This window comes from Argiope bruennichi, chromosome 4 (genome assembly GCF_947563725.1).
Source record: "Argiope bruennichi chromosome 4, qqArgBrue1.1, whole genome shotgun sequence".
Classification (NCBI taxonomy): Eukaryota; Metazoa; Arthropoda; class Arachnida; order Araneae; family Araneidae; genus Argiope; species Argiope bruennichi.
In genome coordinates, this window is record NC_079154.1 from 107,433,216 (window position 1) to 107,451,636 (window position 18,421).

Genomic DNA, 18,421 nt, shown 5'->3' on the forward strand with positions numbered 1-18,421 from the left:
ATCAAAGGCCTGTAAAAACATCATGTTACAGCAACCACAATGGCTATTCCACCCAGCTTAATTAAAGGTATTGGGATTAAATTTGAATGATCGGACCACCCCGATAGCACTGGCGGGAACTAAGATTGAGTCCTACAATCCGTGGGAAGCACATTCCGTCTTCGAAAAAAGGTAGCCAAACCACAACATTTCTATATCAACCAGGATGCCGAGAAAAACCATCATACCGGAAGTTTCTCGATTTTATTTCTGTGGTATCTCTCGGTATTATTATAGTAATATTACAGTCATATTACAGTAATGTTCACTTTACACATAAACTGGAAAAATAAGGCTGAAGTTATTTATTTATTTTGTCGTTTACATCGATAACCATTTAAAATCTTCACTTCACAAAGGGCTAAACATAAACAAAAAAAAACTTTCTTTCAATCGCACGTTACAAGCTCAGCAAAATAGCACACAGAAATCTTATAATATTATAAGTTGTTGCTCAACATAGTACAATATCATAGTGTAAAATTTTGATCAATTAGAAGGTTACACCCCTCTTCCTTGGTCCACTCACAAACATCCAAAAATCAGATTGCGTCTATTTTGAGATCACTACATGATCCTTTTCGGTCATCATATAGTTATGCATTCTTGCTGGTAATCAGAAATTAAAAATGCATTCATTACTAAAAGTACATTTAAATTATTTCAAATTGCATGAAATGCTAACATAAATTCTTTTATAAACATAAATAATTAACATAAATTATAAATATTATAAATAACATAAATTATTCTATTACAAAAACCTAATCATCAATTTCTAAAATTAAAATTTACTAGTAACAGAGAGAGAGAGAGACATAAATGTTAGAAGGCAAAAATAAATGATTTTAAGATATGTAAAAATCAAAACTGAATTCACTTCTCCTTTCATGTTTTGATAAGATATATGTCGACGAATTTGATCGGCATAATGTGAGTTATATCGTAATAATCGCCGAATACTTCGAGTATTAATAAGATTAATTTAGTCACTTTAATGAACTACATCTTATCACAAAAAGATGCCATATGTTATTTTTATCATACTATTTTAAGTTGTACTTGAGCAATAATGACAGATCATTCTGATTAATGGTTAGTTATACATCAATGTAGCGAAATCAATTGACGATGCTCCGATAGTTCGGAAATTTCGCTCCATATATGAAACGCTTTACATTTCCATTTAGTTCATTCCGACTGGTTCTTCTTATAAATGATTTAACACTTGCAATTGTCTTACCTTCTCAATTTCGCCAATTCAGGTTTATAATTGAAAGCGCATGATTTATACTCATTTAAAAAAATGAGATTAAATCGGGGATTATCCAACATATTATCTAACTTCAAAAAAAAAAAATGTCTCAGACTTCCACAAGCGTGCAAACGATCCGAATGTATGACTACTTCAAAATGACGATTAACTAATTCGACCTGATTTTGTTTCCAAGTAAGCGTTTTATATAGATAGACAAAGAGATATTGTAAAATATCGTAAATTATGTTGTACTACTTTAGAAGTCGTGCTTTTTGAGATAAGATGCAAAAAACTAAAACAAACTCCTCACCTGCTTGAGTTCCGCCGTGAGTCGGTGGTTCTGCTCAGTGAGTTCTTCGAGAAGCTGGCCTTTCTCTTTCTCGTATGACTTGTAAGCGCTGGTCTGCAAGGCCAGATCTTTCTGCAGCTGGGCGAGGTCCCCCTGCAACTCTGCCACCCTACTATCATATTCGCTTTCCAGCACATCCAGCTTCCGGCGCAGGGCATGCTTCTCTTGTTCCAACAACTAGTTGAAAAAAAAATTCCAAAAATATGAGTATCTGATTCAAAGAACTGTCAAAATATATAAATTAAAAAAATTTCAGCTATTTATTTAATGTTCAATTGATAAATCAGTCCCCAACTAATCCTTCTACTCGGAAATAATATGTGTTTCCAAAGTTATATATTCGGAAACAACACAAGGGAAAGAATACATTAAGTCAATATTATGTTCAGATAGCAAGATATCATTAAGATGAAATGGAATTTTGCAGACATCCATGATTTGTGATGATATTATAAGCGTGTGTCCCAGAGATGTGCACATTTTTTAGGAATAAGGCAATATAATAAATTAAAGCAAATTAATGCGGCTCAAAAATTATTTTTTGAAAAATTCTTTAAAATCGTTTGCATTGAATGAAATTGTAACTGCATTTCAAAAAGTTCTTTACAATGCTCTCTTAAAACATTTTTATTTTAAAATCTGCAGCTGGCTACCCTATAAGCAAGAAATGCTCAACAACATTGTTATGATACCCTAAAGATACTGTCCGGTTTTCAGAATATTCACCGCGGGGACATCTGAAAACATCCTATGCTAATAGGATAGATAGAAAATCGAAATTGGTAGCATTTGATTGGCTGGCAGTAGTTTTCCTCTCACTGACCTAACCAATATATAAAAGTTATTAGCTATAGGATGGAATATTATTCAATTCTGTCCAGATTATAAATTTAAAAGAAAGCTGTTATGCTTCTAGTATTTTTATTAGATTTTCGATTTCATACTTTTGTTATGTTAAAAGATTTTTAGCATTAAAGCAATTATTGTATCACATTGTAGTTGCTTATAATTACTATCATTATTTGATAATTACAAAAATTAACATTGGAACTATTAATGGAAGTCGCGATTCCAGAAGGTACTTAAATTATAAATATAACAAAATTTAACCAGAAAGTTATATTATTTCTGATTTTGATATAAAATTAAATGATGCTATTGAAGAAAAGTATCATTAAATTTGAAAATATCTCAAGGATTAAATTTTTCATAATTAAAAATATGAAATTAAAATATTATTTTAAGAATAGGCCAATTCATGAGAAAAGAAATGCTTCAACAAATTCCTTTTTATTCAGTTAGCAAAAAAAAAAAAAAATTAAAAAAGTTTTATGATTGAAAAAAAAAGAAATTTTAGAATAAAAATAATTTTTAATCAGAAAATTTATTTTGCATTATATTGAGATTTAAAGGTCAACATCTTTCTTTCACCTACAACATCAAACAGATCATTTTATTTTTAATTTTGAAATTTTATCCAACATTTCAAAAATGATTTTTTGAAAGTTAAAATATTTTATTTTATAAAAAGTAGTTTATGGAATTTCTAAAGATCGTATCTGAACGTAACATATTTCTTTTAAATTCAAACTTTTTTAAATTAAGTTCCGAGATTCTCGTATAGATGGCAGCACAATGACACAGGAAACTTTGTAGAGTCCTTCCTGTGATTGGGGAATATTTTTGTGAAACCAGATTTAATTATTTTAACATTTATAAGTTGTACATATTGAAAATGAAAGTATTTAAGATGACACGAAAATCATCCGTCACAATTTTTCTTCGGTGCGAAAAACTTTAATGGAATAAATGGAATTTAATGGAATGGAATTAATGGAATAATGGAAAACTTTAATGGAATGGCAATAAATAGAAGAATGCTAAAATGCAGTGAAAACAAACTATAAATATTTTTAGTAATTTGCGAGATAGAATAATTAGTCTGAAAACTAACAAAAAAGCTGATTTTGATTTATTTTTTAAAAACTTTTATAGTTCATGCATTGCGAAATTAAATTTAGATGAATTGCAGTTAGAAAATATTATACGTTAGAATTTAAAAATAGGAATAATAGCATTTCTAAATATCAGTGATAATTATTCTGATATTAGAGCGATTAAAAATCTATAAATAAAACGCACATGAATAATTTCTACATTATAGAAATCTGAATATAAGAATTGATCCTATTTTGCTTTTGCTAATAAATACTATGAAATATAATAAAAGTTTTCGAGTTGATTTACTGATAATTAATTTAATAGTTATATTTTTCTATATTAAAACATTTTAGAAATATAGAGAATATTATTTTATCTTTAGTGTTGGCCTTTCTACTAAAAATACTTCAGAAATTTCATATAATTGCATTTATTTTTCTCAGAGTTAGCATTTATACTTTTTAATTGAATTTTGTATCATTCTTTAAAAACCAATTATAACTTTCGAAAAAATTAGCTTTTGATGGGATTTAAAATCGTTTTCTTTTCAATTTTTTTGGATGATGTGAGATTTAAGAAATTTTGGTAAATCTGATATTTTATTTTAATAGAAAATAAAGCTTCCGATAATAAGAGAATTTAATGTATTATAATATCTTGTATAAAAAATATTATTTTAAAAACACATATTTTTTAAAAATTGCATTTATTTACTAGACATTTATGTGTTTGATGATTTTTAATATTAAATATATTTTTATTTTCTCATATATAACGTTCACATTAAGTTGTCTTCAAAAATCCTTAGTGTAGCACTTATTAAGTTATATGTATAATTGTCATGTTATAAGCACTCCATATTTAATGCCATAAACTAAAGTATAAAGTAAAATTCAGTTAAGTTTTCGTGATAATTAATCAAATTATTTTTTCAGTAATCAAAAATACACATATTTTTTTCAATTCATCTAAAATATCAATTGACTTGAAAATGTACCTTATTAATAAGTTATTGGACGATATCTACACGATCGATATTCTTAATGCCGGACAATATCGTAAAGATATACAAACAATGTCCTTAGGTAATTTGCGTATACTCAGTTCACTAGTCTGCTTCTTAGAAGCACCACTTAGAAGATTTTGCAGAGTCATATATTTAATTTAATAAAGTTAGTTGTTAAAACTAATGAGATAGTTTATAAGAAAGATATTTATAATGTCTAAAAAATACAATTCAGCTTTTTTCGCAAGCAAATAATAAAAAAAAACATTGTGCGTGGTTTGGTAATAGAAGAAATTTAAATTGTTTTGTATCATCACTTGAATAGAATCAAACAGTATCATTGATTTTTATCAATAAAAATTCAAAAAACATTTCAAAAAATTTTCAATAAAATTTCATTTTAAGAGAGCTGTTTCTATGAATTTTATCTAAAATTCATGCAGGTGGGAAATTAAAAAAGTTTGAAATTAAAATAAGGTGCATAAACGTAAAAATTCGTTATATTAAATTTAAAATATTTTTGCATTTTTTACGTGAAACTTTTAAAAAAAATATTTCATTTTGAAAGGATTCACGTTTTATTAAAATATCTTTTTATTGTTAAGTATTCGTTTCTAAAGCTGAATTGAAATAAAAAAAAATAGTTGAAATCGAATTTATACATGATTCTTTGTTTTTCCTCTTATTTTTTTTTCCCCTATCCGAGTTCTTCATTTTGAGGCCACTACATTAATTTGTTACGCAATGAGACCTTGACATTCATTCCCTTCTCATGACTTTCTTCACACTAAAGTTCAGCAACAACAACAAAAAAACTTAATTAAAAATCATTCTATTATTTGAAATAGCTTCGCGAATAGCTGACAACTTCTCCAAGAAAACCGTTTCACTTCCGTGAAGTGGAGCAATCTAAAATTCATTTCTCCACTCACAAGTGCAGCAATATTCCCATAAAGTGAAAAGGCGAGTGAAAACACTCACCTCGCATTTCACGGTAAGTTAAACTTTAATTGGAAAACGTTCGGGAACAGAAGTTATTCGCTGTAACGACTAACTGCCTATTTTCACTCTCTATTTTTTTCTGCTTGATACAGTTAAGTGTGAAAATAAATAGGTATTTCTAACAAACTACTGTACAATTCAGTAACTTCAAAAAAATTATTCTTGAAACGATTCATATTTGCTTCTTTGTGAAATTTGTGAATCCTTTTTCAAATACTCAAAGATGAATTGAATTATAATGAAGGAAGCATTCTTCCGCAAAATAACTTTGCTATAGATAAAGACGTTCTAAAAAACATTTAAACTAATTGATGCATCTTATACAGTAAAAAAAAATTAATAAATGGTAGAACAATTTAGAACTATCTGCTATAAAACGAAAAACATATTAGTTTTTTTACAAAGTTCGTAGAACTCCCGGGGGGGCACCTCGGAATGAGGATGAGATGTTTCCGGCATGGTGGTTGGATCTCGCCATCCTGGAAGGTACACTAATAGGTGTGGGATCTGACTCCTCCCATCGATGACGGACTTACTTCCTCGGGGAGGGTTGTACCGTGGCCGGTGACGGCCCTTAGGACTCAACTACAGTTCCCGCCAATGTTGCTGTTGCAGCGGTCCGTGTGTATTTTTATGGTTTAAATCCGTGTGCCTTCGTGGCAGGTCGGAGAGTTAGATGGCTGACTGACAAAGTTCGTAGCTATACTTATCCTACTCATCGAGTCATTAATAGAACAAAATGTTTATCAATATTGCTATAATATTCCAAGATGCTCAACAGTGCCTAAAATATCTAAAAATATTGTACAGATATCGTACAATATTTTGTGATAAAAAGGATTATATCCATCTCACATTCGGTTCAATTTTATTATGAATTGTCAAGATTCTTAGAAGGATAAAGATATTGTGATGTTCAGAGATGATGTGATGAGATGTTGTGATGATATTGTAAATGCGATGTCTAAAGATGAAAACTGTTGCTCACATCATAAATACACCATACTGGATGCATCATTGGTTATTAAAATTAAATAAAAGTTTTTATATTAGATAGAGGAGTAATTTGTAAAAAAAATGTTAAAAGAATTAAAGTCAACCATATTTCTATTATTAATCATTCCAATTATTAAGAACAATTCTTTTCTTTTTATCGTAATACTATGGCTTTTAATCCGATCCAGGCTTTTAAGAATTATAGAAGAAAAATCTTAGAAGTTTGTCTGTAAAAATATTTTAGACCTTCATGTTTCAAAATAAATAAAGAATTTCAAACCAATACCGAAAAACTTTTTAATAAAGATCGCCATTGAATGAAGAATTATATAAAGCTAGCTACACTCTTGATGTTAACAGAAAACTAGCTAATTATAGTTTACAGGTTTATTCTATTGATTGGTAGTAAAATTGTTTTAATAAATAATGAAATAAATTGTATTTTATTTTAAGCGTTTGATGTAAGCAAAACAAAATTGAGGGATTAAACAAAAATTTAAAACTTTCAAGATCAAGATTATTAAGAAATTCCACGAATTCAATTTCTTTTTTTTTTCTAGAAGAATTTTATCGAAACTGGATTAGTCATTTCTGATAGAAAAATATAACTCCAATTATGAAATTATTCGTTTAGTTAAAATCCAAAATTCAATGCATAATTCTTCCTAAAAAACTAACGCTAATTTTATGCACCTTTTAAATCTTTTTTTAATCATCTGTGGAAAAAAATGTATTTTATTTTAATAGTTCTAATAATGATTTAAAGAAGACGAACTGCGGAGTTCTTAAAAAAAATCGAGTTGCAAACGTTTCATAAATAGGATTATCAAGAGACTTTATTTGAGTTCCTTTTCTTAGGTGATTACATTGAAAAGTCGATTTTTTGGCAAATATAGATTTTTTTTTATTTAATATTCTTAATATTTAAACAGTTTATTTTATAAAACCTTTTGAAATTTTTCTATAAGTGGATTTTTAGGGAAGATACATTGAATTTCATATTTGCATTTATAAATGTTTAAATGCTATTTCGCATCTTTAAATTCTGTTTTCTCAAATTCTAATCTTTTGTATGATTTTCTTAGAAAAAATGTCATAAATTAAAATCTAATTCATATTCTCTATTCAAATTTGGTATAATAATTTTTTAATATGATCTGCAGTTCCTGAATTAGAGAATAAGTAATTTATTCATCAGAAAAATTCTTTGTCTGTTTTAAAGCGTCGCAATGCGTGAAAAAATGAAAATTTTATAATATTTATCGGATGAGTAGAAATACAGCTTATTTTTTTTAATTCATGAATTATATAATATCTTTCTTATGCTATCGGCAAAATTAAACGCAAGTTTCTTGATAAACTTCTGAATTAAAAGACTTTTTGCTTTATATATCTTTTTAACCAGAAAAGGGCTTGTTTCCAATTTTTGGAAGAGTTTTGCCATTTAACAGTTTTTTCATAGATATTTCAAAATCAAAAATATAATCATTTTAGAACATTTAAAAAAATCCTTCCCTAACGTAGTCACATATTTTTATGAATATGATATAGAAATTTATTTCTTAGAGAAAAATGCAACTTTAATTTATGAAATTACATTTTTCCCAGTTAAATCCATTATTCAGTATACAATTTCACTCAGGAAATTGGCGTCAGTTTTATGTACCTTTTCGCCTATAGTCTATTAAACTCATACTTATCATTTTCCAGAACTTTTCCATTAAACTCTTATTACAGCATTTTCTCATTAAAAACATTGCGTTCTAAAATGGAATTTCACCTTTTGCCTCGCGCACAGTCACAACATCCCTTCTCGGAAATGATTCATCATCCGTGACCTACAGGAATAAACCTTCATTTATACACTAAAAATAATACCGAGACATTTCAACCGCAGAATGTATAATCCTACTATGTGAATCATTTCGCCCAAGACAAAAAAGATAAAAGAAAAGATGAAGAAAAAAAAGAAGAAAAAAGTTACATTGTGAAATACCGAAAAAGAAAAACCCAAAAGAGCTCCTGTGCCGAGGTCAGGGGTCCACTACTTCCAGTAAGGCAGGACATGCGCCTTTTCCTAGGGGAATCTGGGGTAGGGCCTTGACCCCGAACGAAAGCGGACGTTTGTATTTTGCGCTTTCTACGAGGGGCTACGACCTCTTGGTTACCATAGCAACGAGAGCAACGTCACTATGGTCTAACAATGAAACCAAGGATATATCCCTGAGATGGCACGGAAATGGTGCTATAGTTCATTGTTCTATTTCTCCATTTCAAGGAACACCCTCATCTCTTAGTTTGAAAAAAGTTAAAGGCTAATATTTTTCCGATCAATAATTATTAGTCTTTAGCCCATATATCACGATAATTAACCAAATGTCCTTCCTTTTAAATGGAGGCGAATGGTTTGGGATAAATTGGTTCAAATGGGAGCTAATAAAAGGGAATTAACCTATTTATGCATTTTAAATCCCGGTGATTGCCGTAACTATTAAATAAGATTAGTATATTAACTAGCTCTCAAATAAGAAGCCTTCCATTAAAACATCTCATTTTAACAATTAAGTAAAAAAGACTTTTAAAAATTTTCCTATTATGTAGTTAACGGTCCGGTATTTTTTATCCCAGATTTACATTTAGTAAAACATTTTAATTTTCTTAATGCTGAAAGTCATAAAAAGATAGTAATATTTTTTTTTCTGCAATACCATTAAGTAGATTATATTTTCCAAAAATGATAAATAAAATGTCTACAAGCAAATTACAAATTTTCAATTTGGATAAATTAACTTTCCGTAATCTTGTTTTAAATGCTTTCAATCATTTATTATTATTATTATTATTATTATTATTGCTTAGCAAGTTGCTATAGGAATCATCAAATGTTTCTCTTCATCGCATTCGACACGCCATTTTTCACTTTTGTAGCATTTTATATTCTTCGGTTGATTAGATTTTGAATTTGAGATCAAACTTAAATAGTGTGTGAAGATACAATAAAACAATGAGAATGTGAGAAAAAAGTTAAAAAATAAAAAAATAAAATAATAAATACAAGAATTTTCTATGTGATGTCATAAAAATCAATGATGTAATAAATTTAACAGCAGTTATATTTTTATGCATTTTTATTAAAATGTTTTCATTCTGTAGGTTTTCATATTGATACAATCATTGAATCATATGGCAATAAAATTTCACGGTTACTTTAATCGATCAAAACAACTAAAAATATGTTCCAAAAGCTAATCTAAGATTAAATCCTTTTTACAAATCCTTAATTCTATATTATTATACATAGCTAAGAAAAATTATTATACAAATATTTAAGGAATATACATAATAATGACGGTAGGTACCCGAATTTAATAAAGATTTTTTTTAAAAAAAATGGCTCTAAATGTATGATTTATTTTTGATGCTATACTATGTTAGAATATATTTATTTTAAATCTAAAATAATACTTTTCTATCAAATTTTAAATTTTCTTTCTTTTTACACAAATAAACTATAGAAAATTATTATAGGTTTATGCAATACAAACTTTCTATTATAAAACTAACTATTAAAAAGTATTTTATTTCTTCTAAAAACAATGATAATTTTAATTCTAACAAGTATTCGGATTTTATTTCAAACTGGACTTTTATTATTATTATTTTTTTTAAATTTGTAAGTTATTTTATCTTGTTACTAAAAATTGCATTTTAAGCACTTTACCGTCAGAAATTTTTTTAAAAATATTTTTATTTTATCCACAATTATCGTAAGTATAATTTAAGTATTCTTTTATTCTGAAGAAACTTACAATTTAATTTAAATTTTGTAAAATTTGTAACAGGATAATACAAGTACTATTGTGTTTTACAATAGCAATTATTTATTTATTTTTTGTATTTCACATATTTTTTTCTATGCCATTCAATAAAATAAATAGTAAAAATAAAGAAAAAAAATATAAAATAAACATTCATTTCTAATTAATGATTTTTTTTATTTCATAATGATCTAATAACAAAAAGAAAATTTCAAGCGGTTTCATTAGAGAAAGTTTAAGCCTAATTATTCGATGCAGAATGAATCATAAGAATGATTCCTAGAAATAGTTTCCATTGTTTAAAGATCCTATTCATAAAAATGAATGATATTGAATGATATAAAAATGATACTGAACTCAATAGCAAATATTGAATAACAAACAAGGATAAATTTAAATGCTTAAAACAGGATATAAAATTTTACCAACAGGATCCAATTTTTCAAATAGAGAGAATGAATCGATGAAATAATTTTTAATGAAGATGAATGGCTTAAAGTTGAATAAATATTCTTCCATGTTAAATGAGCTCTTTGTTAACAAAGGATATGTAATTTTCGGAAAAGAAATCCGCTTCTTTAACTTTTTTTTAAAGAAGTTATGTGAGGAAAAGATCTTTGTTTTCCAAGAAATTCCTGACTTTTTAACCTCGTTCCTTGTGAAAATGCCCACCTTTGACATGAGAATTTCTCGACAACACCTTCTGGTGGAAAAGCTCAAAGAATGGAATCTGACACTTGGTTTCTACTGAATAAGATGGTGCCCGTTGTTGTTCGTGATCTTGGTAATAAGTAAATCGTATGATGCTGCACGCGCTATTCCGTGATGGATGGACCACCTATTTTTGTGGCTGACTGCCGTTATTTTTAGATCTTATTTTAGAACACCGAAATAATTCTACAAAGATGGAACAAAAGAATATTATGAAAATTCTCCAGTTCAAGCAGGATAACAAAAATTTGTTGTTTTAAGTCTTAATCATGTAAAAATAGGCAAATAGTCTTGATTATTGCATAAAGATTCATTAATTCGAAGCTGATTAAATCATAATAAAAATTCATTTACCCAAAAATTTATATAAAGAAAAACCAAATCTAGAAATATGTATAGAATAAAAAACCGAGAATTGAAAAAAAAATAGCAGTAAAGATTTATTTTTAATATTTGATAGTTTTGATAAACAATACGCAATTTATAAATAATCATAAGTTATTTTAATATATAAAATAATGTTTATTATTTTTATAATAATTTAGGAAAAGTATTCTCAATTAATATGTAAACAATTCTACATAATAAACAAACAACAGCTCTTTTAATATAATTATTGTGTCATAATTTTTTTAAATAAACAGAGCAATTCAGATTTAATGTATTTAGAGATTTTTTTAGAAGTAAGAGAAAATTTTATTTATTGTTACATCATAAAGGTGTAAATATTTTACATGGTAAAATAGCAATAAAATCACTGTCTGAAAACATCATTTATTTACCATGTTTGATGATAAGAAGTAATAGATATATTTAACTAAAATAATTCAAAAATAAATTTTTCTAAGAATCAAAATAAGAAATATTTTTTTTTTTGTTTTTGAAGTTCTAGAATCAAAGCTAAAATAAATTTTAGTTTTGATTCTGAGCTAACCAATATAATTTGAATTGTAGAAGTTATTTAAAAAATAATGTAGATAGTATCTTCAATAAACTATAAAAAAATTCACATTAGGTATGAATTCGAATTTATAAAACTCCATTGTTTTAAGTCTTAATATGGATAATGTTTGAATATTGTTATCAATAAAAATAAAATTTATTAGCTTTATATTATTAGCTTTTCAGCAAAGCAAGGATATTAGCTTTTCAAGAAAATCAATTTAGTTTTATAATCAGGATAATAGTTTTATTTCATAATCAATAGTAATACCATGCATTAAAATTGCTCATAAAACTTGAGTAAAAACTATCCCAAATATCTTTATCTTACAACAATAAATAAGAATCATTTTTCTATCATAAATACAAAACTATATAATTATAGCTTAACAAATTACAGATATTATTAATAGCATTTCAATATTACTTTAAAATTCGCAGAAGATGAATTAAGACTTCTACCTTATGTGACAATGACAATTAAAAACAAATGTCAGTCATTAAAAATCAACAAGTGATCTTTTTTTTTCCGAGGAAGAAACACAAGACAGCTTTCTGTTACATAACGTTCAAAAATCGTAATTATAGTGATTGCTCACTTTCTGTTACAAAATAAGCAGCAAGTGAAATTACAGCAATTGCTGTAGAAACCCGAAACACTTTTTTTTCTGATTCAGGTGATAAAGCATTCAAGTAAATCAGGCAATGAAGAGTTTTACCGATAAAAAATAACGAAGCTAAAAAAAAATCTTTTTTTCTATGCTTTTATTGCTTTCACATAAATGACATCTGAAAGAAAACATCGTTTATTGCAATTCTCCAAAACTATGTCAAGACATTCATTGACGAAAGACAAAATAAAGCCAAAAAAAATGGACATTTCCTGAATCTGAATTCTAAATCTTGGAACCAGAAACAAAGGAATACCATAAGAAATAATTAATCCAAGTTAAGATGATTTCAGTTTATTGTTAAACAAAAGTCGTTGACAAATGTCAGAATTGCCACACGAGCTGTTGTTTGTTGTTGCTTGACATTCACCTGCATATCTGTCAGAATCGAAACGAAGTCAAAAGATTGCATCCAATTGAACTCGCAGTTGACTTTTTTGTTATCTTGCAAAAAGTAGCGAATTGTTATTGATGAAGTTATGTTACGTTTACGGGAAGACTATTATTGGAAATTCCGATTAACCTTCATGGAACCCTTTTTGATAAGATGAAGTATTTGATGTTATATAGGCGTCTGTTTTATAAGTTCGTTTCTCCAATAACCTACTTTTAAATTGAATTTGGTCTGATACCGTGCTATTCTGGAACAACTGGCGCCGTAAAAGCGAGTGCGGAGAATTTTAATTTCTTTCTCCCTAGATTTTTTGTATCAAGACATTAACTTGCATTCCTCTTTCTCAAGATTGTGAGGGGATATTTATTGTATACTGGTTTTACAAACAATCTAATGTGTATTTCTAAGTAAGATCTAATCATTTAACAGGTCGTCCTACTTCCTTTTAACAGCTAAAATCTATTTTTGTCTGTTTTATATCTTTCTTGGTTAATGTTAGTTCCAATTTCTTCATATTACCATAAAAATATAATGCATAAAGAAATGGGTGAACGATAAGTGAAGTAATTCAGTAACTTTTCAAATAAAAATTATTCCACGTAAAATACTTTTTTTCAATAAAATTAATATTCTAAAAAAGTAATCATCAAGCTGTGAAACTAAAATTTCTAAAACTATGCCTGCAAAACATTTGCAAAATAATGGGGTGGACGTGGAAAATTTTATCTGGGTGCAATTTTTTAAAACTACTTGAAATCAAAATATTAGTCCATTTATTTAGCTTTTTTCGTACTTTATGCAACATATTGCATGCAATTTTGATTGTAATTTATCATTACAATGCCACTACTGCGGAATAATGAAAAAGTAAAAAAAAAAATGTAAATGCTTTTTTTTGGGACAAAATAAAACAAAATGCATTCTGTTAATATAAAATTAAAAATCGAAAGAAAAAAAATTGGGAGAATTCACAAAACTAACCCTAGAAGCATACACATTTTGTACAATATTTTATGATATAAAGCAATATTCGCAACATTGGGTAATATTGTTTAATATTGAATATTATATAAAAAATATTGAATATTATATACAAAATTGTGCTACAGGCTGTGCTACCTGGGATTTTTGTATTAAAATAGAACTAAAGAACTTAACTTTTAAATATTTATGGCCTATTTTTAGAAAGTTAGCTGTAATTACTTTTTTTTTTAATTATCTGTATTACTATAGATTATTTTTCACAAATCTCCTATCATTTTTTGGAGAATGCATAATTTAACAAAAAATAAGATAATTAAAGCCAACATTATAAAAATAGGTCATAAATATTGAAAAATTAAGACCTTTTGTTCTACTTCTTCTATCTAAAAGATAAAAATAAAAACGTTCCCATTAAAAGAAAGTATATACATAAAAGATAGATTAATTTTTTTCAAAAAGTTCCAAACATTATTAAAACTAACATTGAAAGATTACCATAAATATTTCGAAAAATTAAGATATTCTGTTTTAAAACAATATTTATCTTTTAAAGCAGACTGTAAATTTAAATTAAAGCAGTAGATTTTGCAACTCAAATTCCGAAACCAAATTTATATCTATAATATACACGGGTTTATTAATAATTGAAATAAATTCCGTAAGTACAACCAAACATAAAACTAAATGGAAGTAGCCTCAATTTATTACAACTCTTAATGCTTTTCTCTAGATAGAGATTCTATCATTAACCAGCCGACTTTTTACCGAGTCCAGTTAATATTCAAATGAGACAGCTTGTTTTTATTGTTCGTCTCATTTCGCTTTGAAAATTAATCCTCCCCTCATCTTAATAACCAGAATATATCTGACCGACCATTTCATTCTGCTGTTTGATGATCGACTAATAGCCATAATAAAGCCCAACATGATACCTTAAAAGCCGAAATGGCAAAAAGTTGACGACCATACATAGGATTTGTATTATTTATTCAGAACCGTTATATGCATTGAAGGTCAAATGTATATTTTGAAGGTCGATGTGGTTCGATTGACATTGAAACGATCACAACAGAAGACGTTTCCATGGCGTTGGACAGCGCGTGTTTATTTTCATGAAATCGCACTTTTTTGAATGCATGTTTATGTCAACGTTACCTATGTGACAGTCAATGAATACAAAGCCAATGAAAGGATTTAGAGCTGCAGATCTTTCAATTTCGGTGTTTGGCTTGTGAACTTTCCGTGATGAAGAGTTTGAGTGATTGAAATGGCAATGTTTTTTAAACCTTTGGGAATTTGTAGGTTGGACGAAGAAATGCTAAAATGCCTTTATTCTTCCGACAAATACAAATCTAATAGGAATAAATGCAAAAATGCATTTATTCATATTTGCTTTTTATCACATGTAATAATTAAACATAATTTCGAAACATAAAAAAAATGTCATTGCATTATTTAAATAAAGGAACAAGTGACATAATAAATCATCTCCGTAATTATACTTGTACTTTTATTTAAAGACTAATATTTCGGAAAAAAATCTCTTTAAAATCTTCTATAAAATTCAGAAAATGTTCTGAAATTTTTTTTTCAATCAGTATGTTTATTTAATAAATTAGTATTTCCTATCACTCCCATTCTGGAAATTTGAAAATGATATTACTTGATAAAATTAATAAAATTACTTATAAATTGACTTCTGAATTTACTTGTAATATAATTAATATGTAAAAACAACTGTCAATTTTAACTAACAACGGAAAATTAATAATCATGTTTATGCTGGGACGGTACAAATTTTATATTTTGGCGATAAATAGAACACAGAATCATCGTTGCAATTCTTAATTAAAATTATTATTATCATACAATAATTTTTTCAGATTAAATAAAGAACTAGAAACGTAACTATTCAATATAGTTTTAAAAAAATATTAATTATGATTTCCTTATTATATTACCTTCTACTTGCAACTGTACCTTTCAGTACATATGCAAGTACTTATGTATTCATCACATGCCATGTGCAATCTTTAATGCTAACCGCATGCCATTGACAAACATAATCGGATGTCAGTTATGATAAAACCTATTAGCGGGCTATTTTGGCAATTAATCGTTTGCATGAGGTTAATGCGTAAATGCCCATCTTCGAAGTTAATGGATGAATGGTGAAGTTCATCATGTCATATTTATTAATTTAAATAAGAAAAAAATTATTTTAGAGTAACAATTGGTCAATTTTTAATATTAAACGGATAGACATCACATTTTAACTATTTTTTGACATTATTCATTAATTTAAAAATAATTCAATGGAATGTTTATTTAATGCCATTTTTTTCACCTGAACTTTTTTATAAATACAATAGTTTTGAATTTTAATAATAATCTTGATGATAAAATTTTCAAAGATCAATTAGTAACAAAGATGATAAAAAATAATATTAAAGAATTAATTAATAAAATAAAATTTTTGACAAAAGGAAAAAAAAAACATAAAATATCATTTTCTTCTCGCTATAGTTCATGTTTTTCTTTTAATATCTACAATACATTGAATATTACTTAATCATTATTTTGATTTTGTTTAAAAAAAAAATATTTATTCTCACATCTAATAAATGAAAATAACTATGAAATGTTTAAATAGAATCACATTTAATCAAAATTCAAAAAACATTCTTTTGCAACATTTATCAAATATTTTACAAAGAAGCATGCCATTTGCAAATTTTCAGTCTTTTTTTGTATCATTCATATTTTTGAGATATGAAAATATGAATGATGTTTGTTTCTAATAGTACAGCTAAAACAGTAGAAAGAGCCAATTGTTGATGCTTCCAAAATAGGCAACATCAGTCAACGTATATAAACAGAATTGGGGGGGGGGGATAGAACAAAAGAAAATCTGGCCCTGAAGGACTGTCAACATTTTTCTTAAGCGGATAGTTTTGATTACAGACAATAAGATTTTAAATAATTGTCAATTCATAATCAATTAATGAATTCATTCGTTTAATTAGAAATTTTATTTATTTAATGAAAACATAAAGGAAAAATATAAGTCAATGAATTAACTAAGGTGAAAGAATGCTATGTTGATCTGGTCTGATAGGATTATATTTATGAATGAAATAGCTGATTTAATCCAAATCTGTTGAGGAAATATATTCTGGCAATCCGATCAAAGTTGCTGAAGGACACAGTTCTCTGAAAGTCCGATAGAAACTCGGCAAGCATTAATCCTAATTTATTACAAAAAGTTTAGCATGTCAATCTCTGCTAGTAGGCTGGGAAAAAAAGGAATATTTTTTAGCAGAGTAAAGGTAGAGGAATTTGTGTGTGTATATATGCTGAATTTCAGCAAATTTTAATGAATTCCTTTAAGTCTTAAATTAAAACTATGCATTTATATGGTTTATTTGAAAAATTCATTCAAGTGATTCCCAGATGTAATATTTTTAATCGGCAAAGCTGAAAAAAGAAAAAAATTAACAACGGATGAATTATTTTGAACTATCTAAACCACATTTGTGTCTTAAAAAATTTATTGCTTATTGCAAAAATTCAAAATTTCAAAATATTAATGTCGTTATTATCTATAAATTTAAACAAGCAATTCTTGTATATATATATATATATATATATATATATATATATATATATATATATATAATCAATCTAAAGTAAGAAATAGTTTGAAAACGAAACTAAAATGAAAACGAAACAAAAGTTTCGAAATCGCAACTAAAATTTATTACCTATTTAAACTAAAACCAAAAAAGAACTTCATAGTATTTAGAGAGCGCAATTGCAGCTACTTCTAAAACACAGATGAATTGATACAAAAGTATTAGAATCAAGTTAATAGGAAAATCAAAAAATCAAATAAAAATTAAACCAAAAAAATTATAAAAAATACAAAAAAAGAATCCGGCCTGAAGACTTTTTCAAGGGTCACCCTTTTATATTTTTTATATATTTTTATATTTTTTATAATTTTTTTGGTTTAATTTTTATTTGTTTTGTTTTTTTGATTTTCCTATTAACTTGATTCTAATACTTTTGTATCAATTCATCTGTGTTTTAGAAGTAGCTGCAATTGCAAGAAGATTGTTTTAGAAGTAGCTGCAAGTTATATATATATATATATATATAACTTTAATGATTTGAATCAAATTTTATTATTAGATAAGATTTTTCTTTTTAAGTTTATCTATACGGGTGACTTTCCTGTAAAAACAGGAAAGTTTCTGTCTAAAAACAGTCCTGTTTTTAGACAGACAATTTTTCTAATAACTAACTTT

General features: G+C 26.9%; 1 protein-coding gene across 1 annotated transcript in view; it reads right to left on the reverse strand.

Annotated features, from left to right (window-relative positions):
- Positions 1 to 18,421, reverse strand: part of LOC129966633 (bicaudal D-related protein homolog) — a 144,340-nt gene that overhangs the window by 25,426 nt on the left and 100,493 nt on the right. Inside the window, exon 2 of the mRNA XM_056081132.1 lies at positions 1,608 to 1,823. Within this exon, the coding sequence (XP_055937107.1) occupies positions 1,608 to 1,823 (216 nt within the window). The remainder of the gene's footprint in view (positions 1 to 1,607; positions 1,824 to 18,421) is intronic.